Source organism: Chiloscyllium plagiosum, chromosome 34 (genome assembly GCF_004010195.1).
Source record: "Chiloscyllium plagiosum isolate BGI_BamShark_2017 chromosome 34, ASM401019v2, whole genome shotgun sequence".
NCBI lineage: Eukaryota > Metazoa > Chordata > Chondrichthyes > Orectolobiformes > Hemiscylliidae > Chiloscyllium > Chiloscyllium plagiosum.
The window spans coordinates 24594553-24621871 of NC_057743.1; the positions used below are offsets into that span (position 1 = coordinate 24594553).

At 42.5% G+C, this 27319-nt stretch overlaps 1 protein-coding gene across 7 annotated transcripts in view; it reads left to right on the forward strand.

Moving 5' to 3' along the window:
• slc45a1 (solute carrier family 45 member 1) overlaps positions 1-27319 on the forward strand; it is a 61343-nt gene that overhangs the window by 30381 nt on the left and 3643 nt on the right. For 2 of the 7 annotated variants that reach the window (XM_043675933.1, XM_043675932.1), the window contains exons 2-9: positions 3043-3335; positions 3897-4328; positions 6602-6694; positions 7362-7586; positions 9056-9759; positions 21795-21948; positions 23942-24118; positions 26852-27057. In XM_043675933.1, coding sequence (XP_043531868.1) covers positions 3932-4328; positions 6602-6694; positions 7362-7586; positions 9056-9759; positions 21795-21948; positions 23942-24118; positions 26852-27057 — 1956 coding nt within the window. In that variant the 5' untranslated portion in view covers positions 3043-3335; positions 3897-3931. Of the gene's footprint in view, positions 1-950; positions 1105-3042; positions 3336-3896; positions 4329-6601; positions 6695-7361; positions 7587-9055; positions 9760-21794; positions 21949-23941; positions 24119-26681; positions 27058-27319 lie in introns of those variants that run through there. The other 5 variants (XR_006309266.1, XR_006309265.1, XM_043675936.1 and 2 more) reach the window with 5 other exon arrangements.

Consider the following 27319-nt stretch of genomic DNA (forward strand, 5'->3'; position numbering starts at 1 on the left):
TTGTGGGTGAAATGGAGGATAACGTTTTTTAGGCACAGACACAGAAGAAAGTAAGCTCAGGTTGGGGAAGAAGGATGTGAATGGTGAATGATACACAGAAGCAAGTTGAGATGGTCTTATCTGTAATTTATACGATGGAACTAGCAAGACCACACCACATGGTAAAATCAAGGGGTGATTAAGAATAGAGGATGGAGAGTTTACAAGGGGGGAGAAATGGAGTCAGGAACAGGAGATGGCAACATAGTGGGAATATTAGTTGACTGGTCCCCAGGCTAATATGACACAGGTTTGAATCCCACCACAGCAGATGGTGAAATTCTCCTCATGGCAAACCATTGTCCTTAAAAACCTATCTGGTTCATTCTTGCCCTTTAGTTCCCGAAAGGGAAATCTCTTATCCTTACCTGGCCTGGCCTGGCCTAGCCTACATCTGACTCCAGATCTACAGCAATGTGGTCACTTTAACTGTCCCCTAAAATTACACAGAGAACCAATCAGTTCAAGGGCAACTAGAGATGGGCGACAAATGCTGGCCATGCCAGTGATGTCTACATCTATTAAAAATAATAAAAGGACACCTTGATATCTGCAGAAACACAATGTCAATTTATACAGAGGTGATGTATATAACACAGATAATATACACATGCTTAAAAACTCAAAGAACACGGAGGGTGACGTAAAGGAAAGGATTATTCATCTCTTTGCTGCACAGATTTTCCCTGTTTTCATTCTGCAGGCCCTGAATGTTGGGATTTGTTCTCTGCCCTGCGATTGGTGAATTTGCGATTTATTATCCAGACACAGACTTTGTAAGAAGCAAGGTTTGTGTCTGAGCCTTGCCTTCCCATTGGCTGGTAGGATTGCACCTGCCTCTTGTGCTGGTACTAGTCCAGTGTTAGGATCTGGGCTGCCTTCAGCAGCGCACGCTGCAGTGTGATGGCATAATGCGGGCGGAGAGAGAGAGAGAAAGAGAGAGAGAGAGAGAGAGAGAAATTGAGAAACAATGAGTGACTGAAAAAAGGAAACATGCAGGAGGAGGAGGAGCAGGCCAGAACTCTCCACCCCAGGAACAGGATGTAAGAAGCAGCCTAGCTAGAGGTAATTACACCAATCTCAGGCTTAGCTTTTGTGCGCAGGCTGTTGAGAAACATGAGCAGCCTAATCTGGTGAGGAGGTTGGGCGATGGGGTTCCAGTTATGATGCAGTTTGTCTCTCCGTCTCACATGCTTAGACTGCTGTAGGGTGAGGGAGCCTGACTGGCGGAGGGGCTATTGTTAACTCTGGGCATTTTACAGCCTGCTTTTATTCAAGGCAAACAAATGAAAATACTGAAACAAGAGAGAGTGTGGGTAAATGGAGTGATCAGACACAACAAGAGCAATCTGCGGGTGACTGCAGTAAATGCAAAATATTTAAATCGAGGTGTGAAATGCTATTATTTAAGGATGTATGATAATAACTTTCAGGGAGATTGTTTTACACACCAGGAAGAGTTATTGATTCTATTAATTGTTAATTCACAGCAGCATTTTTTTAAAACCATGTCTTAAATTGACAGAATTTTGCAGATTGCTTGTTTGCAGCAGTGTGGCAATGAGAAAGGCGCTACAGAGCTACTCCATCGCAGGCCTGCTATTCCTTCTCCTCTATCTCTTGGATCACTTACACAGGGATCTAAGCAGCAATATATCAGCTCTCCCAGGCAGTCAATTGTGGAAACTGTTAATAATGTCGCCTTGCCTAAAACATCATTCTATAGAAATCCTGGTTCGTTTTTTCGTGATGTATCAGCTTCAGGACTTAAAGCAATCTGAATATACAAGTTATATACATGAGGTTGCAAAATACAGCTAGTTAGAGTTATGAAGCTACTATGTGGCAAATGGATCATAGTTAGCACATCTCTCTGTCATAAAAAATCCCTTCTATATTTGTGTGTGAGTGCATGGTAAGTATGAGTCTAAGTGGATTAAGGAATGTGAATGTGTTTGTGAACATAAGTGCATGAACAATTGAGCACAAGTGTGGGAGTGAGTATGACTATATATAAAAGTGATTGAAGGAATTCAAATGTGATTGTAAGCAAGAGAATGTAGTTTGAAGAAAAACAAAGAACTGTGGATACTGGGAATCTGAAACAAAACATAAATTGCTGGAGAAACTCAGTAGGTCTGGCAGCATCTATTGAGAGAACAATCAAGTTAACACTTCAATTCCAGCGACCCTTCATCACAAAGCTCTGATGAAGGTCACTGGACTTGAACATTAATTCTGTTATTCTCTCCACAGATGCTGCCAGGGAATGGAAGTATGACAGTGAGAGTCTGGAGAGAGTGCAAGTGCCCTTAATCCATTCTCTATATCTCTGACCTGGAAGAAGATCAGTAGATAGCTCTCTTTCCTCATTTATTAACCCTGACCAGCTCTCTGTACTCTCCTCCCCTAAACGTCCTTCCCCCACACAGTCATTTTTGTAGTTTGTAGTTATTTTCACTTCCTGTTAAGTCTATTTTCAGTTTCCTGGTCTCCATTGGAATTTGAGTTTAGTTTTTTGCACCCAAACAAACTCTTTGTGTCACAGTTTCCCATCTTTTATTGACAGATCGACCTGGGATCACAGTAAGGTTCCCAGATTGGGTGTTCTGACCTCCACAATGTTTTACATGTTGAGACCTCAATCTGAAAGTGTGTGCTGAGCACACTGACCTCAGTTCAACTGGTTTGGGAGGATGGGACAGGGTTATCCCATCTTCTGTCCCACACTCACTATAGACTGGCCTCAGTTGAACCTTTAATACAGTCTGACAGTTAGATAGAGAAATGCAGAAGGTCTGCACCTGAAAGGGTAACTCTGCACAGATCCTGACTCATTTGCTGAGTGTTTCCTGCAGCAATGGTATTTCCATTTGTTAATGGAAAAGATAAGTCTTCATTTTATTTCTGGAGATAGTGTAGGACAAATCTCTCTGCTCAGTAACATTCCTATTCACCCAATAATTGAGTAAATCTCTCTTTATTCTGCTTCCATATCTGAAGGTTTCCTCTCAAATGGGAGCACCTTGTTGCTGTTACTGCGCCAACTGAACATCCTGAAGCTGGTTTCAGAATGGAGGAATCCTGCCTTGGGTCAGGAGAGCTCAGGATCTCCCTCGGGACATCAGACTCAATAGCACCTCCAGGAGTAAAATTAATCTGAGCAAAGTTGAAAAGGATTATTGGAAGCAAAGCCCCTTGCCTGACTGCAGGGCCTCTGTTAACCTCTGTCAACAACTGAATCACTCACACCAAAAGCCTTTGTCCTAATTCTCTGCTGGGCCAACACAGGATGGGTATGACTTTAACCTTTAATGGCTCCACACTTAGGAAAAGAGAAATGTCTATTGGATGATTTAGAATTAAATAGAATTGATTGCTCAGGAACCTGCCATTCAGTCCAATTGATCCATGTCAGTTTGTATGCTCCATGCTAACTTCCTCCCCACCTACTTCTTTCAACCAATTGGTATTTCTTTTTATTCTCCTCTCCCTCACGTGCTTATCTGATTTTCTCTTACATTAATCCATCAAACCATGTGATGATGAATTCCACAATCTACCAATTCTCTGGCTTAAGATGTTTCTCTGGAATTTCCTGTTGGATTTATTAGTGACTGTCTGACATTCATAACTCCTAGTTTTGTCTTTGGGGGAGTCCCAAACTGAGAAAACATTTGCCATTTTGAAGGCATTTTTTGGGCCACTTGCAGGGTGTGTGTATTTGTGGGGTGGGGGCTGTTCCTCTCCAATTCCTCCGATCAGGAATTAGGGAGCTGCCAAGTAATTTTTAAGCAGTTGCTTGTGAATGAGTTACCAAAAACATAACCCAACAGTTTTCTTTCTTTCCTCTGCAGAAAGAAGTTAATCGGAGGGAAGATTCCAGGGCGATATGATGACCTCCCCAAACACAACCACCCCCAGCGATGCCCTTTTTCCGAACCCAACTTCTCAGGCAAACTGGTGCCCTCCAGCCTGCACCTTCCCCCATTCCACTGCCCAACACATAAGTCATCGTGCTAACAATTACAAACGGCATCCAAAGAGAAGGAAGTTCATCCGGCCTTCCCCACCTCCTCCTCCCAATACTCCCATTCCCATTGAGCTAATTGACTTCAGTGACATCCCACCACGACACTCCTTCTGGGAATTGCTTTTCAATGGGTGTATTCTGTTTGGGATTGAGTTCAGCTATGCAATGGAGACAGCTTATGTCACTCCTATCCTCCTACAGATGGGTTTACCAGATGAACTGTACAGCATGGTTTGGTTCATCAGTCCCATATTAGGTATGATATTTTTCCTCAGTGTATATTCATGGGTGCTATGTATAGTTAAATGGTGAGGCCTAGTCCTGCTTTAATCTGCCATGGATGGAAGGATATGTGACTTTGACTAGACAAATGCATGAACTGTGTACTGAGGAGCCAACCTGTACCATGAAAAGGGCTCACTGGCACCAAGGAGTAACAAGTCCCCAAGTCCAGATTTTTTACACCTAAGAGGCTTAAAGGATGTTCTGAGAACTTTGCAAATACAAATCATCCAAGCTTTGATTGATTGCATAACCATTCCTTTAGATTGTAAGAGTACACATGTAACTCTATGATTTAAGAAATGAAAAGGGCACCCTGTGAAATATAGACCATTCAACAATTTGTTAAGAGTCTATAATTAAGGAAAGATTGGCGAAGACAAACATAGGTCCCTTACAGTCAGAAACAGAGGCATTTATATTGAAGAACAAAGAAATGGCTTACCACCTAAATGCATATTTTGATTCTGGGTTTACAAAACAGGATGTAAATAACAAACCAGAAATGTTGGGCAACCCAGGGTTTAGTGAGAGGGAGGAACTGAAGGAAATCATTATTGAAAGGGAAATGGTATAAAGGAAATAGATGGGATTGAAGGCTAATAAATCCCCAGAGCCTGATAATCTACATCCCAAAGTAATTAAGAAAGTGGTCCTGGAAATAATGGATACATTGGTGGTCGTGTTGCAAGATTCCACAGACTTTGGAAAAGTTCCTACCAATTTGGAGGGTAGCTAATGTAACCCTGACATTCAAAAAGGAATGAAGAGAGAAAGTGGGAATTATAGATGAGTCAACCTGACATCGCTTCTGGGAAAATGCTTGCGTCCATTATTAAAGACTTAATAGAATACTTCGAAAATAATGGCAGGATTAGACAGAGTCAGCATGGATTTACAAAAGGGAAATCATGTTTGAACAATCCACTGGTATTCTTTGAAGATGCAGCTAGTAGAGTTAATAATGGCGTGACTGTGGATATGATTTATTTGGATTTTCAGAAGATTTTCAACAAAATCCCACTTAAGAGATTAGTGTTTAAAATTAAAGTTTGTGGGATTGTGGGTAGCATACTGACATGGATAGAAAGCTGGATTGCAAACAGGAAACAAGGAGTAGGAACAAATGGGTCTTTTTGAATGGCAAGCAATGAGGAGTGGAATACTGCAGGGGTCAGTGCTAAGACCCTGGCTACTCACATTATAGCTTAGTGATTTAAATGAGGGAACTAAATGTAACATCTCCAAAATTTTCAAATGAATCAAAGCTGGATGGAAGGGTGAGATATGAGAAGGATGCAGAGATGCTTCATTGGGATTTGGACAGGCTGAGTGAGTGGGCCAAAGGCATGTCAGATATAGTATTATGTAAATAAATGTGGAGTTATCCACTTTGGTAGCAAAAACAGGACAGCAGATTATTATGTGAATGGCTATACATTGAGAGAGGGGAATATGCAACAAGACTATGGTGTCCTCATGACTCGGTCACTGAAAGTGAGCATGTTGGTACATCAGGCAGTAAAGAAGGCAATTGGTATGTTGGCTTTCAAAAGGGGCTTTTTCTGTGTTGGAGACCTCTATGAATCTAAGAACTTTAAAACTAATGTTCAGCAGTTAGCTTATCGCATTCCTCTTCCTATCATGTTATCAGCACAACTTTTATTCCTTTCTCCCCCAAGTACTAACATAATTTCCATCTAAATGATGACAAATCTGACATTTATGGAGATACAGACATTCCAGTATCCTCAGTAACAGTGGGAGCATTCATTTATAATTGGAGGGGCATGAGAAGAGGAATAGGAAAATGAAGGGAAACAGGAGTGAAAGGCAGATAAAGTAGAAAGAATTGTAAATTTGGGGGCAACGTCATGAAGGGATGCGGCATTTCAATGCGAACAGTTTGTGGGAGACAATTCACTATTACATAATTGCAAGGTAATTGCAAGGCGTTATGTGGATGTGTATTGCCAGAGTGTTTGAGTAGAGGAGCTATTACATGTCTTGGGGGATTTGAGGGGAAGAACAGAGTTACACACTGTGGGTGCATTTTTTGGGCGGGGATGGTGTTACATTGTGTGCAGAATTTATAGGAATGAATGGTGTTACATACTGTGGGGGTATTTGTCAAGAGAGGATGGTGTTGCATATTGTGGGAGTATTGGTCAGGACAGGGTGGTGTTACATACTGTGCAAGTATTTGTGGGAGGTGTCAGTCTCATTCTGTGTTGTTTGTGGTTGCAGGGTTCCTGGTTCAACCTGTATTGGGTGCCTGGAGTGACAGCTGCTCTTCTCCCTTTGGCCGACGCAGACCCTTCATCCTGGTTCTGGCAATTGGTGAGTTACAGAGACTCAGAACCTCAAGTGTGCTTCAGTTCCAAGGAAAACTCCTTGGTTTTGGGTGGGGTTTCTGAACCAAATGGGAATTTTGCAAGAAATTAAGAGATTTAGATTCATTGCAATGAAGAGTTCAAGATCTGGAAATGTTAGCTAAACAGTATGAAGGTGGTTGCTGAGAACTCTCATTAAAAGCATAATTGGGTAGACAATGAATTACCAGGGAAGATACTGGAACAGAGAATAAACGACTTTGTGTTTCTAAATTGAGAAAGTATTGAAGTAAATGGGGAGAAGGATGGTTGTAGTGTTGAAGGATAGAGAGTTATGTGTTAAAGGGAAGGTCTGTTTCTGTTTTGTCTGTTTCTGTTGTTCCCATTTCAATTTTATTCCGAACATGCTTATCCATATCCTGGCTTGATTCTGTATTTGGGTTTATTTTGTCCCATGTTTAATCTGAGTTTAATCCTGTTTCCACATTAGATTCTGTTTGAACCTGTTGTTAGTTTAGATTCTGTTGCTGGGATTACCTGGGTTTGATCCTGGTCTGGTTTGATCCTGTCATCATGTTGATCCTTTACACATTTGATCCTGTTTTGGATTTAGTCCAGTTCTGAATTTGTTTCTGGTCTGGATTTGATCCTAACTCTATGTTGTTCTGTCCCAGGTGCACTGATTGGTCTCTCACTACTACTCAATGGCCAGGACATTGGTCTTGCTGTTGCTGACACTGTCACTAATCACAAGTGGGGCATCATTCTGACTATCTGTGGTGTGGTATTAATGGATTTCAGTGCTGACTCAGCAGACAACCCAAGCCATGCCTACATGATGGATGTCTGCTGCCCAGAGGATCAGGACCGAGGCCTGAATATCCATGCACTCCTGGCAGGTCAGTCTCAATTTAGCATCACCTCTTTCATTGCTTCACAAGCCCTTAGACAGATTCTGAGGTCAAGTCAGAACCTAGGGTCCAGTCAGAGACTTTCCCAGTATGACATTTCCATTTCCTGCATCAGCTCTTTAAATGGCACTCAATTTGCCCTCCTCCAACCCCTGACTTCATCTAGCCTCTCAGCCTCCAAATGCACAGAGCATTACATCAAGGCGCCCTAGCAAAAATTAAAGCAGTGCAAATCAGGGAGAAAACATTTCCCCAGTTGGAGTCATTGCTAGCTCAAAAGATGATGGTTGTGATTGCCAGAGACCAAACATCTCAATCTCAGGACATGGCTGCAGGAATACTTCAGGGTAATGACTTGGTCAAAAGTCAACTTCCATTGCTTCATTGATGACCTCTCTCCAACACAAGGCCAGAACTTGAGACTATGCCGGTAATTTCACAATGTACAGTACCATTTGCGACTCCTTAGGTACTAAAGCAGTGTGTCTGCATGCATCCTGATTTGGCTAACATTCAGGAATGGGCTGGTAAGTGGCAAGTACCATATGTGCCAGACATGGACCACCTCCAATATGTAAGAAGCTAGCCACCTCCCTGTGACGTTCAATGGCAATGTCTTTGTTAAATGCCTCATCATTATGCTGGAGATTACCTTTGACAAGAAACTTAACCAGACTAGTTATATAAATACTGTGGCTACAAGAGCAGGTCAGAGAGGCTGGGAACTCTGCAGCAAGTAATTCACTTCCTTACTCCCCAAAGCCTGCCCACCTTCTCCAAGCCACAAGTTAGGAGTGTGATGGAACATTCTTCACTTGTCTAGCTGAGTACAGCTCCAAACAATTCACGAAGCTCATCACCATCTAAGACAAAGTAGCCCACTTGGTCAACAATGCTTCAACTACCTTAAGCATTCACTCCCGCCACCAGTGGTACACACTGCCAATAATGCATACCCTTTATGAGATGCACTTTAGAAACTTGCTACCATTCCTTGAATCACACCTTCCAAACCCCAAACCTCTGCCACCTAGAAGGCCATGACCAGCAGATGCATGTGAACATCACCAATTGCAAATTCCCCTCCAAGACATGCATCATCCTGAATTGGAACTATATCACTGTTCCTTCACTGGAACTGGGTCAAAACATTAGAGTCCCCTCTTTAACAGCACTGTAGGCATTCCTATACTGAATGGAGTACAGATATTCACCACTGCCTTCTCAAGGGCATTTAGGATTGAGAAATAAATGCTGGCCTAGTGAATAATGCCTATATTCTCAGAATAATTTTTAAAAATCCTCTATCCTCTATTTACCCTAATGCCAACACTTGCCGTGCCTTCCACTTTATCTTTGTTGCACAGTGTGATGTTGTGTCACATAACCATTGAGACTTGCAATTATATTTTTTCCAATGTTTTGCTGCATTATGTCTTTCTTTTAAATTGCTCTAGGTCTGGGAGGCGGATTCGGTTACATCATTGGTGGGATCAAGTGGGACCAAACAAATTTTGGAAAGGTGTTAGGAGGTCAGCTTCGGGTTGTCTACATTTTCACTGCGGTAACATTGACCATAACCACTATCCTGACACTAACCAGTATCCCAGAAAAGCGGCTGAACCCACAGGGAAAAAAGAAGAAAGTGATGAAGAGTCCCAGCCTCGCTCTACCCCCCTCTCCACCAATGGCTCTGGAAGAAGGTGGAGGCCAGAGTGCCAGTCAGAATGCCACTCGGATGTACACCAGCATGACCAGTCCTATTTCCCCACTGAGCCCCCTGACCCCCAAGTATGGGAGCTTTCTGAGCCGTGACAGCTCCCTGACTGGGATTAATGAATTTGCCTCATCCTATGGGACCTCTTATATTGACACTGTCCTCATTGACTGCTACACAGGGGCCAATGACCAATACATCAGTTTTCCCAGACACACATTGAGCGCAAGTCTTCCCCGGATACCTGATGAGGTGGAAAATGAGGAAATGGGACCGTCGGTGATGACTGAGAATCCAGGGAGTCTACAGGATGCCTCGCTTGTTGCCATGAGAAATCCAGCATCAGGAATTCTCAAAAGACCCGAAACATTGAGTATTCCAAACAGCTACCTTGGAAACAGTGGTGACAACAGTCGAAGGAGGACAGTGACCTTCAGTCAGCAGGTACAGATACTTCAGAAGGACAAACAACACAGTGAGGGGAGGAAACTCTTCAGTGAAGAGGGCAAACTACATTGTGGAGGGTGGGGTATGGGGGCGAAATAGCCCGGTGAGGGCAAATTGAATGTGGCAGACTGCTCTGTGAAGGGCCACAGTTATTTGGAAACTATGTCACAGGACTAGATAATCCAAAGAACATTAGTTCAATCTTAACAGCGGAGTTTGAGAATTTGCTTTTGGTTTAAAAATCAGGGAAGAAAGAAACAGGTCTCAGTATAAGTGAGTATGCAGCTATCAGATTGTCATCAGATTCCAACTGAATCACAAATCTCCTTTAAGAAGGAAATCTGCTGTCATTGCCTGGTCTGAGCCTGAAGTGGTTACTGAGTCGTAACAAACATTGAGTGTCTTAGTTTAGCTCAGATATTTTCTTGGTCTTCAGCCACAGGATTCCATTTGAACTGCTCTAGTCAAGAGATTTCAGACCATTTTTGGTGTAGAAACAAAACAATCTGAATGTGGTGGGGCATCTGAGCTGGAACTGGTTCCAGCCAGATAATTTATCAGGAATTCTGAGGGAAGGTGTAGGATCTTCCCTCAGAATGGGAGACAGCTAAGATGCTGGCTCCCACTGGAAAACTTGCCAGGGTCAAGCAGCATATAATCACATATCAGAAAGCACAGCTGGTCCACCCCAGAAAAATTTAGCATTTAATAGTTCTGAAAAGTTCTGTGCCATTTGGAAAGCATGTGGCTCCTCCAGAATTTGTCAGCTCCTGTGGGCCAGCTTCTGGCAGTGTCAAACGATTAAAACATCCGCTCCTAGGGAAGGAGGGGGATGCTTATTGCTGATTCTGAGTGGCAGTAATTACCCAATTCCCTTGACTGTGTTCTGATGCTGTTTCAAGCCCTGAGCTCAGACTCCTTCAGGTTTTTAGTCATCTAACCCAGCCTTGTCTTCAGTTTATCACCTTCCTATCTTGTAACCAGAGTCTGATTTGTAAACGTATTCCCTCCTGACCATCTACATAATTAGATCTTACAAATCCACTGTGCAACTTTTCACAAAACACTGAAGCAGCTATAAATAGGAGAGTTCAAATGTTTATGATCAGTCCATCCAGTTTTACTTACTGAGTGCCAGTAAAATACTGAGAACAGTTTCAACCACAAAAATGAAGATAGCTCCTTCCAGCAGCTTATTGCACTCCCTCCCTGACACTGGTTTTGCATTCTTTAAAACAGATAATATATACCTTATATTTATATAATACTAAAATAGATGATCTGGTCATCATCACATTGCTGTTGATGAAAACTTGCTGTGCACAAATGGCTGCTGTGTTTTTTTTTACATTATAACAATGACTACACTTCTAAAGCACTTTAATGTGCTTTGGAACTTCCTGTGGTTGTTAAAGACACTTTTGCTTTAATTGGTTCATTTAAAATAATCAACCAAATTAAAATGTGACAGTCTCCTTAAAGGGGCATTGTGACAACAAGCAAATCTTCAAAAGAAAGGTTATAAATTTAAGCTAAAAGTTCCCAGACCTGATAGTGCACTCAACAGAGACAGGCAGGCAGTCAAATCTAATGACTTCCTGCATCGAGGCCTGGACCTATTAATGGGCACCATGGCTAGCTCCAGGCCTAGACCCATGAGGAGATATTCTGATGTGTCAACCACCTCTGCAGCAGATGGCTAAAGATCTGAAGTGAGCAGTTCAAGCACAGCCAAAATATGAGAAGCATCCTCTTCAAATAATAAAATAAACGCTGTAAATTTGCACAACCCATACAGACATTGAATACAGACTCCTCAAGACTGTAAAAATACAGGCGACCTGAGAGTCCATGTACTACCTTAACCTCCTATTGCTGTTGTGCTAGATCACTAATGGTAAAGAGGTAGATGCCACAAAGACAACCTCAGGCTAAGGGTCCCTGACATCTCTGGATGCCACAATGGAATGCCACACATGTCTGGTAGATTGACAGGGGGAAAGATTTTATTAAATTGAAAAAGGTTCAGAAACAATTTACCAAGATCTTGATAGGACTGGAGGGTTTGAGTTATTAAAAATAGGCTGGATAGGCTGGGATCTTTTTCACTGGAGCACAGGATGTTAAGGGGTGACCTTATTGAGGTTTATAAATTCACGAGGATACCCCTGTGGCCGTTTCCCTCAATAACAAGTATACAGTTTTGGTTACTGTTTGGGTGCGTCAACTTACCAGGGTAAGCCATGGGGTACAGGTCTCTGGCACAGAGTCTGGCTGTAATGCTCAGAAGGAAAAGGGGGAAATGAGCAGAGCATTAGTCATTGTGGACTCCATAGTTAGGGAGACAGATAGGAGGTTCTGTGGGAACGAGAGAGACTCACGGTTGGTGTGTTGCCTCCCAGGTGCCAGGGTTCATAATGTCTCGATCACATTTTTAGGATTCTTGAAGGGGAGGGCGAGCAGCCCCAAGTTGTGGTTCATATAGGTACTAACGACATTGGTAATACTAGAGATGGGGATTTAAGGCAGAAATTCACAGAGCAAGGGTGTAAGCTTAGTGCCAGAACAAACAGAGGTGTTATATCTGGTTTGTTGCCTGTGCCACGTGCTAGAGAGATAAGAATAGGGAGAGAGAGGAGTTGAACATGTGGCTACAGGGATGGTGCAGGACGGAGGGTTTCAGATAGCTGGATGATTGGGGCTCATTCTGGGGTAGGTGGAACGTCTACAAACAGGATGGTCTACCCCTGAACCAGAAGGGTACCAATATCCTGGGGGGGGGAATTTGCTAATGCTCTTCGGGAGGGTTTAAACTAATTCAGCAGGGGGGTGGGAACCTAAATTGTAGTTCGTGTCCAGGGGGTTGCAAGTAGTGAGGTCAGAAATGAGGTTTCAAGGTTGCAAGAGTTCACCAGCAACCAGGAAGGTGGTTTGAAGTGTATCTACTTCAACGCCAGGAGCATCTGGAATAAGGTGGGTGAGCTTGCAGCATGGGTTGGTACCTGGGCTTCGATGTTGTGGCCATTTCAGAGACATGGATAGAGCAGGGACAGGAATGGTTGTTGCAGGTTCAGGGATTTAGATGTTTCAGTAAGAACAGAGAAGTTGGTAAAAGAGGGGGAAGTGTGGCATTGTTAGTCAAGGACAGTATTAAGGTGGCAGAAAGTTTGAGGAATTGTCTACTGAGGTAGAATGGGCTGAGGTTAGAAACAGGAAAGAAGAGGTAACCCTGTTGGGAGATTTCTATAGGAGAAAGTGAGGTCTGCAGATGCTGGAGATCAGAGATGGAAATGTGTTGCTGGAAAAGCGCAGCAGGTCAGGCAGCATCTAGGGAACAGGAGAATCGACGTTTCGGGCATTAGCCCTTCTTCAGGAGATTTCTTTGGGAGATTTCTATAGGCCTCCGAATAGTTCCAGAGATGTAGAGGAAAGGATAGCAAAGAGTAACAGGGTAGTTGTTATGGGAGACTTCAACTTTCCAAATATTAACTGGAAATACTATAGTTTGAGTACTTTAGGTGGATCAGTATTTGTCCAATGTCTGCAGGATGGTTTCCTGATACAGTATGTAGACAAGCCAACAGGGGTTGAGGCCAAATTGGATTTGGTACTGGGTAATGAACCTGGTCAGGTGTTAGATTTGGAGGAAAGTGAGCACTTTGGTGATAGTGACCACAATTTGGTTATGTTTACTTTAGCGATAGAAAGTATATGATACAGGGCAAAAGTTATTGCTGGGGGAAAGGCAATTATGATGCAATTTGGCAAGATTTAGGATGCATAGGATGGGGAAGGAAACTGCAGGGGATGGGCACAATTGAAATGTGGAGCTTACTCAAGGAACAGCTACTTCATGTCCTTGATAAGTATGTACCTGTCAGGCAGAGAGGAAGTGGTCGAGGGAAGGAACCTTAGTTTACTAAAGAAGTTGAATCTCTTGTCAAGAGGAAGAAGAAGGCTTATGTTAGGATGAGACGTGAAGGCTCAGTTAGAGTACTTGTGAGTTACCAATTAGCCAGGAAAAACCTAAAGAAAGAGCTAAGAAGAGCCAGGAGAGGACATGACAAGTCATTGGCAGATAAGATCAAGGAAAACCCTAAAGCTTTCTATAGGTATATCAGGAATAAAAGAATGACTAGAAAAAGATTAGGGCCAATCAAGGATAGTAGTGGGAAGTTGTGCGTGGAGTCCTGGTCTCCTTCCTGTTGGAAAGATGTTGTGAAACTTGTAAGGGTTCAGAAAAGATTTACAAGGATGTTGCAAGGGTTGGAGGATTTGAGCTACAGGGAGAGGCTGAACAGGCTGGGGCTGTTTTTCCTGGAGCGTCGGAGGCTGAGGGGTGACCTTATAGAGGTTTACAAAATTATGAGGGGCATGGATAGGGTAAATAGGCGAAGTCTTTTCCCTGGGGTCGGGGAGTCCAGAACTAGTGGGCATAGGTTTAGGGTGAGAGGGGAAAGATATAAAAGAGACCTGATGGGCATGGAATGAGCTGCCAAAGGGAGTGGTGGAGGCTGGTACAATTGCAACATTTAAGAGGCATTTGGATGGGTATATGAATAGGAAGGGTTTGGAGGGATATGGGCCGGGTGCTGGCAGGTGGGACTAGATTGGATTGTGATATCTGGTCGGCATGGACGGGTTGGACTGAAGGGTCTGTTTCCATGCTGTACATCTCTCTGACTCTCTGACTCTATGACTCTATAAATAGGTGAAGTGCTAAATGAATATTTTTCGTCAGTATTCACACTGGAAAAAGATAGTGTTGTTGAGGAGAATACTGGGATACAGGCTAGATGGGATTGAGGTTCACAAAGAGGAGGTGTTAGCAATTATGGAAAATGTGAAAATCGATAAGTCCCCAGGGCCGGATTGGATTTATCCTTGGATTCTCTGAGAAGCCAAGGAGGAGATTGCAGAGTCTTTCACTTTGATCTTTATGTTATCATTGTTTACAAGATTGGAGGATAGCAAATGTCGTCCCCTTGTTCAAGAAGGGGAGTAGAGATAACCCTGTTAATTATAGACCAGTGAGCCCTACTTCGGTTATGGGTAAAGTATTGGAAAATGTTATAAGAGATAGGATTTATAATCACCTAGAGAGGAATAATTTGATTAGGGATAGTCAACATGGTTTTGTGAAGGGTAGGTTGTGCCTCACAAACCTTATTGAGTTCTTTGAGATGATGAAACAAGTGGATGAGGGTAAAGTGGTTGATGTGGTGTAAATGAATTTCAGTGAGGCATTTGATAAGGTTCCCTACGGTAGGCTATTGCACAAAATACAGAGGCATGGGATTGAGGGTGATTTAGCAGTTTGGATCAGAAACTGGTTGGCTGTAAGAAGACAGAGGGTGGTCGTTGCTGGGATATGTTCATCCTGAAGTTCAGTTACACATGGTGTATCGCAAGGATCTGTTTTGGGGCCACTGCTGTTTGTCATTTCAATAAATAACCTAGATGAGGTTGTAGAAGGATGGTACAGTAAATTTGCGGATGACACTAAGGTTGGTGGAGTTGTGGATAGTGCTGAAGAGTGTTGCAGGTTACAGAGGTACATAAATAAGCTGTAGAGCTGGGGTGAGAGGTGGCAAATGGAGTTTAATGCAGAAAAGTGTGAGGTGATTCACTTTGGAAGGAGCAACAGGAATACAGAGTACTGGGAGAATGGTAAGATTCTTGGTAGTGTAGTTGAGCAGAGAGATCTTGGTGTCCATGTACACAGATCCCTGAAAGTTGCCACTCAGGTTGATAGGGTTATTAAGAAGGCATATGTCATGTTACCTTTTACTGGTAGAGGGATTGAGTTTTGGAGCCACAAGGTCATGCTGTAGTTTCTCTACTCAGAGAGCAGCAGAGGCATGGGTCGCACTGCCTGCAACAGCAGTCGACTTACCAACTTTAAGGGTATTTAAATGGTCATTGGATAAACATAAGGATGAAAATGGAATAGTGTAGAATAGATAAGCTTCAGATTGGTTCAACATCGAGGGCCAAAGGACCTGTACTGCGCTGTAATGTTCTGTGTTCTATGAGGAGCATAGATAAGGTGAATCGCTATGGTCTTTTCCATTTGGTGGGGAAGTTCAAATCTCAAGGGCATATTTTTGAGGTGAGAGGAGAAAGTTTTAAAAAGGACATGAGGGGCAATCTTTTTAAACAGAGGGTGGTTTGGGTGTGGAATGAACTACCAGAGGAAGTGGTGGATGCAGGTACATTTAAAAGACATTTGAATAAATACATTTATAGGAAAGATTTGGAGAGATGCAGGCCAAACGCAGGCAAGTGGGGCTGGTTTAGTTTGGGAAGATGGTTGGTGTGGACTAGTTGGACCGAAGGGTCTATTTCCATGCTGTATGACTCTATAATGTAGCACAGGATGTGCAACAGCACATTTAGGAAACACCTCCATGAGGAATTGAATGACACAGAAGAAGTTTTTGCTACACACCAAAATTACCAGGCTGGAGTTCCCAAGAAAGGTTTTAGAACTTAGGACCCAATGTGAATTTACATCTGAACCAGGGCCAGTTCAGATGAGAGTCCACCACCCTTTTGAACTGCTTTAACAGTACAGCTGGGGCCATGTACCATGTTTTTCACATTCTGCATGGCTTAGTCATGAGCTGGACATCCACAGATGCGCAAGACTTAATTTCTTTTTATTAAATTAGATTAATTACAGTGTGGAAACAGGCCCTTTGGCCCAACAAGTCCATACCGACCTGCCGAAGTGCAACCCACCCATTCCCCTACATTTACCCCTTCACCTAACACCATGGGCAATTTAGCGTGGCCAATTCACCTAACCTGCACATTTTTGGACTGTGGGAGGAAACCAAAGCACCTGGAGGAAACCCACGCAGACACAGGGAGAATGTGCAAACTCCACACAGTCAGTCGCCTGAGGCAGGAATTGAACCTGGGTCTATGGCGCTATGAGGCAGTAGTGCTAACCACTGTGTCACCTGCTTCTCCAACACACACTCTGGTCACATCAGCAGTTCCAGCCCTCTCTTGCTCTGTTTCTGATAAAAGACAGACAGCTTCACAAAGCATTATGGTGATCACTCAGGTCTACTAACAGGAGCTGCATGTTATTAAGGCTGTGCAAAAGGCAGAAGAAATACATTAGCAGAGCATACCATCCAGGAGGTGGCTTGTGTAACTGTCACACAGTGGGGTCTGACGATGGAAAGTGGCCATCTGGGCTGAAAGCATTTGCACTTTTTATTACCTTTTTTTAACCAGGTTTTGGAGGGTAACATGGCCCCAGTCAGGCTTTCAGAGCCATCTCATACTCTAGTGACTTATGCTGGGAGTATCTGTGTTTGAACATCAGGTTGGAACTTTTTTTAAACTTCATTCACAGAATTAGGGTGTTGCTAGCTAGACCAGCATTTATTGCATATCCCTAACTGCCTGGAGGGCAGTTAAGAGTCAACCACATTACTGTGTTTGGAATCACATGTAGGCCGGACCAAGTAAGGGTGGCAGTTTCCTTCCCTAAAGAATATTAGTGAACAAGATGGGTTTTTCCTGATAATGAATTAATGGTCGTCATTCCAGATGTTTACTGAATTCAAAATCCACCATCTGCCAAGGCAGGATTCAAACCTGGTTTCCCAGGATGTTATCTGGATCTTTGGATTAATAGTCCAGCAATAACATCATTAGGTCACTACCTCCCCTACAGGGCTGTAATAGGCCATAAAGGACAGATTGACACTGACTGTTTCAGCAGCTGAATGAAGTAATGGAGAATTATATCATCAAAAAATGTCCACAAACTGGGCTGGAGATCCTTAGATATGCAACAGCTTTAAGTGCTTTTCAGATCACTGAGGCCCCAGTGCACAATAATCCTTACATATGATTCATGCATTAACTAAGTGCTCATCTTCTTATTGTTCTACTATCTATTGCTGGCGCTATGCCAAGACTGGAGTCTGCGGCAGTTTGATCACCAACCCGACAATGTGAAAAGTACCCAGATCAGCAATCTCCAGCCTTTTATCAAATAGAGGTACATGTGTCTGTCACTTTGCAAAGCTGATAAGGTTCAGAAACGTTTGAGACCACATTAAATATGGTGTCAGTATTGTGTAGAGCTAGAGCAAGGTTGGTTTAAAATTCATGATGAATCACTGCAAAATTATTAGTCTTAATCCCAAGAACCACAGAAACAGAAAAACGCCATGTTGCTAACTGGGAGAAGAAGCATGGATGGTACAGCATTGGTGTAAATTGTTGTGATTCTAGCCAGTGCTGGATCTGCCATGGCAATGGTTGATTTTACACTAGCTTCAAACATTTCTTAGCAGGAAAAATTGTTCTCCGTAAATAGGGGCTCAAATTCTACAGGACTGGAATTAAAATTACGACCAAGAGGGAAGATGTTTTTAAGCAAAAGTTGATTAAGAAGTTTTGAAATAGATTAACAGTGGAGTACTGTGTAAATAGGCTCAGGAGACATTTACTGTAGATGTGTGTCTAGAGGAAGAAACAATTTCGGGATTCTGAGTAGGCAGGTATGTGGGGGTATACAGTCACACAGCACAGAAACAAACCTTTCAGTCCAACCAGTCCATGCTGAACATAATCCAAAACTAAACTAATCCCACTGCTTGCATCTGGCCCATATCCCTGCAAACCCTTCCTATTCACGTATCTATCCAAATGTCCTTTAAATGTTGAAATTGTACCCGCATCCACCACTTTCTCAGGAAGTTCATTCCACATGTGAATCACCCTCTGTGTACTACATTTTCCTCTTATTTCTTTTTTAAAATCTCTCTCTTCTCACCTGAAAAATGTCCCCCATAGTCTCAAAGTCCTCCATTCTAGGAAAAAGACAACTATCATTAACTATCTATATCTCTCAGTATTTTATAAACTTCTATCAGGTCGCCTATGAACCTCCTGTGCTCCAGTGAAAGAAGTCCTAGCCTATCCAGCCTTTATCTCAAACCAGCAACATCCTGGTAAATCTCTTCTGAACCTTCTCCAGCTTAATAATATCCTATGACAATCTCATGACAGTGAGTACTGGGACATTCAGAAGAATGAAGAACGCTGTTAAAAGCAACCTGATTGGACATTTTATGACACACCTTTGTGCATCACATCCTGAGGTGAAACTTGAACCTGGACCTTCTGGCCCAATTTGCACCTTTCACAACCACTGAAGATCCTAAATCAGATTACAATAGTGAAGTATTTTTGAAACACAGTTACTTGTAAGGATTTCAAACATGATAAATAGGTCAATGACGTGACCATCAAAATTGTAGCAAAGTGGAAGGATTTATTCAGTATAAAATATGACCCAACAAACTAAGCAATAATTAACACAGTTTGACAGATTATACTTCCTCTTTTAGCTAAGGACAAAAAAGTGTGCAAAATCTCAGATTGGATTTGTCTGTCGACTTCCCAAAGTTCTGTGAATTCATCAGATTTTTGAGAGCTCTGATCTTGGGTAGTGAAAATCATAGAATCTCTACAATGTCCGTGCTGTACATCTCTATGACTCTAATGCAGATAGAGGCCATTTGCCCCATTGATTCTGCACCAACCAGCCAAAAAGCATTCCACCCTATCTCCACAACCCACATGTATATAGTTAACCCACCTAGTCTGCACATTAAGGGACAATTTAGCATGGCCAATCCACCTAACCGGCACATCTTTGGATGGTGCGAGGAAATACACACAGACACAGGTAGAACATGCAAACTCCACACAGATATTCAGCAAAGCTGGAACTGAACCCAGGTCCCTGGCACCGTGAGACAGCACTGCTAACTACTGAGCCACGGTGTCACCCTCCACTTTCAATCCTTCTTCTCTCCACCTGCATTCAACATGGTTTTGACATTATTTCTTAGAAAAATACATTTTTAATGAACCCATTATAATACATCTCCAGGGTAATTGGGACATGAACCCAGACCCTCAGGCCTAGAATGGGGAGCACTATCCCTGTGACACAAAACGCTGGAAAAATCAGACAGCAATGTACCTCAAACTCACATCAATTCAGAGACTGGCACCTAAAGCCAGCACTTTAAACCACTTTGACACATTACCACATCGGAACATAATTTCATATTGATATCTTTAAAGAAATCTGTTTATATATGCTTTGACATATCTCTAAAGCAGGTCCTGAGTTAAGGACACTACCATTTTGCCATAAGAGCCTTATTCATCTTTTCTTTAGACCCGAAGGAGTTCATTAGTCCCATCCATTACAAATCATTTGAACCAGTTACCAGGGTACATAATCAATCTTTAATTGGTCCCTACCATCTGGTATTAGCTTCTAATCAATAATATTCATACAGTCATAGAGTTACTGAGTCATACAGCATGGAAACAGACCCTTCGGTCCAACTAATCCATACCAACCATGTATCCAAACTAAACTTGTCCCACTTCCGGACATTTGGCCCATAACTCTTCAAACCTTTCCTATCCATGTACTTATCCAAATATCTTTTAAATGTTGTAACTGTACCTGCATCCTCCACTTTCTCTGGCAGTTCATTATATGCATGATCCACCCTCTGTGTAAAAAGGCTGCCCTCATGTCCTTTTTAAATCTTTCTCCTTTCACCTGAAAAATATTCCTCCTAGTTTTGAATTCCCACATCTTATCACCTTATCTGTGCCCCTCAAGATTTTATAAACCTCAATAAGGTCATCCCTCAACCTCCTACGCCCCAGTGAAAAAAGTCCCAGCCTTTCCAGTCTATCTTTATACTTCAAACCCTCCATTCCTGGCACTATCCTGGTAAATCTTTTCTGAACTCTCTCTAGTTTAATAATATCCTTTCTCTAACAGGTAGACCAGAACTGCACACAATACTCCAGAAGAAGCCTGTCCAATCCTTTACAATCTCAATATGGCATACCAACTCCTATACTCAAACATCTGAGCAATGAAGGCAAGTGTGCTAAATGTCTTCTTAATCACCCTGTGATGCAAATTTCAAAGAACTATGTACCTGAACCCCTAGGTCTCTCTGTTCTACAACTGTGCACAGGGAGAAAGTGAGGACTGCAGATGCTGGAGATCAGAGCTTAAAAATGTGTTGGTGGAAAAGCGCAGCAGGTCAGGCAGCATCCAAGGAGAAGGAGAATCGACATTTCAGGCATAAGCCCTGAAGAAGGCTTATGCCCGAAACGTCAATTCTCCTTCTCCTTGGATGCTGCCTGACCTGCTGCGCTTTTCCAGCAACACATTTTTAAACTGTGCACAGGGCCCCGTCATTAATTGTATAAGTCCTGCTCTTGCATGTTTTACCAAAATATAACCCAAATTAAACTCCATCTGCCACTCCTCAACCCATTGACCCAATTGATAAAGATCTCTTTATAATCTTAGATAACCTTTTTCACTATCCACACACCACCAATTTTGATGTCATCTGCAAATTTACTAATCATGCCTCCTATATTCTCATCCAAAACAATTTATAAATGAAAAACAAAAGTGGACTCAGCACTAATCCCTGTGGAACACGGCTGGCCACAGGCCTCCAGTCCAAAAGACAACCCTCCACCACCACCCTCTGTCTCCCTCTGTAAAGCCACTACTATGTCCAACTGGCAACCTCACCCTGAATCCCATTACCAATTAGTATACCATGCTGAATTCACACACAGTATTTCTTTTGTACTGATATTTACTTTTTCAATACATTTGCATACAGTTACAAATATGCAAACTAAGATTGTAATGGTTAGAGTCTGAAATACAATATCTCTGACAATGCAACGCTCTCCCAGAGCTGCACTGGAATATCAGCCTAGATTGTTGCGCTTCAGTTCTGGAGTGGAATTTGAACCCACAACTCGTCTCAGGTAAGACTTCTAAAAGCTGAGTCAATGATGGGTCCTTCAGTGGGACTCAGCATATTCAGGAGACATTGGGAGAAAATTAAGAAGGCACAGAGATGCAGAATGAACTGACAGGCTGTGAAGTGATATTGATGTGCTCAGATTGTAACTTAATATTGTTGCAGGTTGCGAATATTTTGCTGAATGGAGTGAAATATGAAACTGACTTGAATGGATCAGGGGAATTATCGGAAAGGTCTCTCTCCATATCTTTCTTGTTCTCATCAATCTGTCACATGCCGAAACCATTGCGGAATCTGTGTGTCAATCACTTCTTAGGTACAGTGCTTCATTTTCTATTCAGTAGCCATTGAATGTCAGGCTGGTAAATATCGAACCAGGAAGATGGATATGGGCATGAAATGGGACATAGGACAGGTATCAGGTGCATCCCACTGAGACAGCAATGATGTGACCTCTCCAGCAGCACTGAGTTAATTCTGCCCAAAATCACAAATGACATTCTCTATGACTGTGACCATGGTGCATTATCCCTTCACACCATTCTCAACCTGTTTGTAATCTTGGACATGGATGGACCACATCATCCTTCTCCAATGCCTCACTTCCATTGTCCTGTTTATTGAGACAGCTTTCATCTTATTTCAAATTTGTCTTTCTGATCATTGCAGAGCATCTCTAGCAATGTTTCCCTCCTTCCCCTGCACTGTTAACATGAAGTCACAGTCTCTGTAAAGGACAGTATGCAGAAAAGAAGGTATCTTTCTTTCAAAATAGAAACTGAAAGAAATGCGGATGCTGGAAATCAGAAACATAAACAGAAATTGCTCAAAAAGCTCAGCATTTTTGGCAGCATCTGTGAAGAGAAATCAGAGTTAACATTTCGGATCCCTCCTCAGAATCCTGCAATTTCTGTTTTTATATCTTTCTTTCATTTGTCCGAGGTTAACTGTAATTCTAAAGCATCGCCACCAGGTGTCACCTGGCCCTAGACAATCTTTCCAAAGTTATTATGTGGAAGTGCCAGTGTTGGATTGGGGTGGAAAAAGTCAAAAAGCACACCATACCAGGTTATAGTCCAACAAGTTTATTTGAAACCACAAGCTTTCAGAGCTCCGTTCCTTCTTAAGGTAGCACTATCTACCCGAAGATGGAGCAGGGCTCCGAAAGCTTGGGATTTCAAATAAACCTGTTGGACTGTAACCCGGTGTGGTGTTATTTTTGATGTAATCTTACCAAAGACACTGCTCTAAATCCGAAGTCACCAGCACCAACAACCTGTACCACTGCTGCCTAGTTCCCATTCCCATGTCCTACTCTGTGAATATGCTGTGCTGTGTGATTGCACAACAGGAGCGTAATATTGGGACGTGAATCTCTTTTCTGTGAAGGGGTCTGTAGTGATTGGAATGAGGGCCAAGTGAATCTCATTGACTATGAACTTGGGATTTTTAACCTAGACAATCAGACAGCCCTGGTTGACAGATAGAAAGAGGAGTCTCAGGTCCAGGCAGCGGGCCTTGGAGGGGGTCATTATGGTCGATTGCCTGCCCCTCTTTTGTGGTTATGTCTGTGCCCAGGTGTCCCTGGAGAAGGAGCACACGGTGTCTCCCAACACCCTCGAGGTTTTCAGGGAGAGGTGGGCACCACAGGATGTGAGGTGTTTTATCTCCCCCTCCAACTCTATTTTGATTTAGTCCCTCCCCTCCCCTTTCACTTTATGATCACGCAGCATTGCCCTTTAATGAGAAGGGCACTACTTGTCACTGGCTGCTTGGGTGTTTCCTTTCTTCCTGGTGTGGAACATGAATAAAATTTAATGCAAATGTTGTTCAAAAAATATTTTAAAAAGTAAAGAGAAGTCTCCGATTTTCCTCATGCTAAGGGCTGGCTCTGAGCTGACTGAGCCCATGTACTGTGCACATATAAATAAAGGTGACTTGGTGACAGGATACTGGCCTCCAAGCAGCTATTTCAGGGACACTGTTGTTTGAGATAATATTCCCATATTCATTACCATTGACCACTGATTGCAAACATAAAAATACTATGAGACAACTCTGAATTTATAGAATAAGTTGCTGCCTCATATTTAAATGGTTAATGAATCATATTTCAATACTGTAAGTTTTTGAGGTGGAATCAGATTCCACTTTTAAAAAAGAATGTGGAATAGGAGTAGGGGAGCAAAACTAATTAGATAGTCCTTTCAAGTTGGTCCAAAGGACTGAATGGCTTTCTATAATATTGACTGGTCTCCTTGTCCTATTCGTGCTTGTGTCTGTTACTGCCATGTACTCTGTCCGTGCAGGCTGGCTCTCCTTTGAAGGCATGCTGCTGTTTTACACTGACTTCATGGGGGAGGTGGTGTATGGAGGTGACCCCAAGGCCCCTTATGACTCAGAAGCATTTCAGAAATATAACGCAGGAGTGAGTGTGGGCTGCTGGGGTATGTGCATCTACGCATTCAGTGCTGCTTTTTACTCAGGTAGGGAACTCGATCTCCTGGCATGTGTATGCATCTCAATTGCGCGAGATTCCTCTTGCCACACTTCATACTTCCTGCTGTTTTGATATTGATACCATGAGTCCTAAGTGTATTAAATATTTTTCCAGAGTTTGCAATATTTGAATACAGGTAAAATGTCCATGTACAAAATCTCTATTGCATAACATAAGACAAATTAAGTTGCTAGACCACAATTTAATGACAGATCTTCTATAGCAAAATGCAATGACTAGACATGTTCCACCATGATCAGAAGGTCCTTTTCAAAATATTTAATTACAGTCTGTGTTCATGCTCCTGACTGCCATTTCCAGATTTCCACGGGAAAAGAACCAATGTGGATTGTGAATCGGAACAGCATACAGTGAAAGAGCAGTTATACCAGTCATTAAAAGGTGTGCATGTGAGCCTTACCTGAAGGTCAAGGTCAAGATTATGATTCAGTGAGTGAGAACAAGAATCACGGATCGATTCACCTGTCACAAATGGGAAACTTACAGTGATCAAATCTGGGGCACTGAATTTAATAATCACATTTAGTAATGTGATTTGGTTACACAGTAAGGAATCAGGACTCTGAGACTCATAGTATAGAAAACTGTTTGAAAGCAAAATTATGCAACAAGCTTACATAACAGAAGGAGGTTATGCTGAGAGGATTAGTTGAAGTAAAATGGAGCATGAACCATAAAACAGATGGGCCAAATGGTCAGTTTTGGAGCTGTGAATTCTATGTAATAATCATATAAGGAATTTGCAAGGATGTGTATCCGGGCTCATTTTGCATTTTTTTGGTAAAACATCAAAATCTATGAGCACCGATGCTGTGGGATAGGTGGCCATGTTCACTGGGCAGGGAGGCAATTAGATTACATTACAGTGTGGAAAGAGGCCCTTCGGCCCAACAAGTCCACACCGACCCGCCGAAGCATAACCCACCCATACGTTTACCCCTTACCTAACACTACGGGCAATTTAGCATGGCCAATTCATGTGACCTGCACATCTTTGGACTGTGGGAGGAAACCGGAGCACCCAGAGGAAACCCACGCAGACACGGGGAGAATGTACAAACTCTACACAGTCAGTCACCTGAGGCGGGAATTGAACCCTGGTCTCTGGCATTGTGAAGCAGCAGTGCTAACCACTGTGCCACCGTGCCGCCAATGTCACCCATGGAGGGTGACCTGTTTGGCTCAGTGAGAAGTTGATCTTTACTGTAAATGTGGATTTGTTTCTTCTCTGAGGTTTCTGTATAAAAGCAAAATAAAAGAAAATCTGGGCTCGGAAGATGGAAGCTGAAATCTGGAAAGCTAGGTATTTTCTAAGATAAAGGTCTCTATGCAGCATGAATAAACTTGTCTTTCCTCTTTTAGCTGCATGTGGAACTGCAGTGAATTGCCCAATTTTAAGATTATGTTTTAGATTTTCAACAGTTTTCTAATTTAGTTTTGTTCCTGTTGATGTATGCAAGTTGCAGGGGCACCTCTGAGGCTAGGGGAATTCTTAATTGGATAGTCACACCCTAGATCTCTGCCTTCGTAGAGAGATTGTGAAACACAGTTAACTGCAGAACTCATCACAACAAAAAACAGGATCTGAATATCTGGAAAATTGAGCCACAATCTTTTTATAATGTTTTTCTTCAGAATGTGAAACAAAACCTGAATGCCATTCTTCAAAAAAAAACAATTCAAACTTTTTTTTGAATAAAGTATTGTCTATTCATATCGTATTTTCAGTCACTCATTAGGAAGCTACCTTTATACCCCAGTTAACCACTGAGGATTCACTACATCTACCCTCAATTACCAAATGAAAATCATTAATAGCCCCAGTTACTACTAAGTATCCTCTACATATATTTCCGTGAACTTAAAGAACAGCTGCCAACATTAAGAATTTGATAACAAGGTTAGTTACTGAGTTTTCCAGTAACTAATTTGGTGAAATTGATACCCAGTGTGGATAACGTTTACGATCACCAGCCAGTCAACCACTCAAACATACCACCATTGAACAGCCATAGCCTAAACCATTGCTACCCCACTCACTGATCCTTCCCCTACACAGCCAACCACAACCTAACCCCCAATACCTGCCACCCAACACCCACCACCCACCCCCCACCACCAAACACCTGCATCCCAGTACCTGCCAGCCAATACCTACCGCACATCACCCACCACTCAACACCAAACACCAATACCCACCACCCAACACCCATATACCAACACTCACCAAAGGCCACCACCTGCCACTCAACACCCATATCCCAACAGCCACCACCTGCCACCCAACACCCATATCCCAACATCCAACACCCGAATCCCAACATCCAACACCCACATCCCGACACCTACTACTCCACCCATTACCCAATACACTGCCAAATTACATTACCCAATATCTCATGACCCAAACCCAACAATCTATGATGGTATCATCTTAGAAATTATAATTTATATGAGAAGTAACTGTGGTTCTCTCCATTCAAATGCTTACTGACAAATATTTTCAGCATTTTCTGTTTTTATTTCAGATTTCCAACTCTTGCAGTGTTTTGCTAATGCATGATCATCTGACACAGTGCACCCTGCATCTAACAACCAATAAACCACCATCCAAGTATGACATCTCTGTGCATCAAACCATGGCCACTAGTAACTAAGTGGCTGGTGTTCTATCACTTGTTTATTTTATTTTCTACAGCACTCCTGGAGAAGCTGGAGGAATACTTCAGTATCCGAACTCTCTACTTCTTTGGCTATTTATCCTTTGGAATTGGCACTGGCATTGCCACCCTGTCCAGGAACAGCTATGTTCTTTTATCGCTCTGTGTCACATATGGAGTGCTGTTTTCTTCACTTTGCACTCTACCCTACTCGCTGCTGTGTGAATACTACCAGAGTAAAAAGGTATAACCACATAAAAAGTGTATATTCAAATAATACAAACTATACACTAATCATTCAACTGGTATTTTGAGTACTTTTAGTTTGAGGGACGTTCTGGAGAAAAGGGAAACTGAAGTCAATTCAGGGTCAACTTTCTTGAGTAGTTTCAGACTGGGATTTGAGAGTTATAAGATAATGAAGAAGCGGCCGGTTCTCTCCTTCCTTGCCTCGTTATTGATGGGACAGTGTAGATACAGCTTTACTCCAAATCTGGCCCATTCCA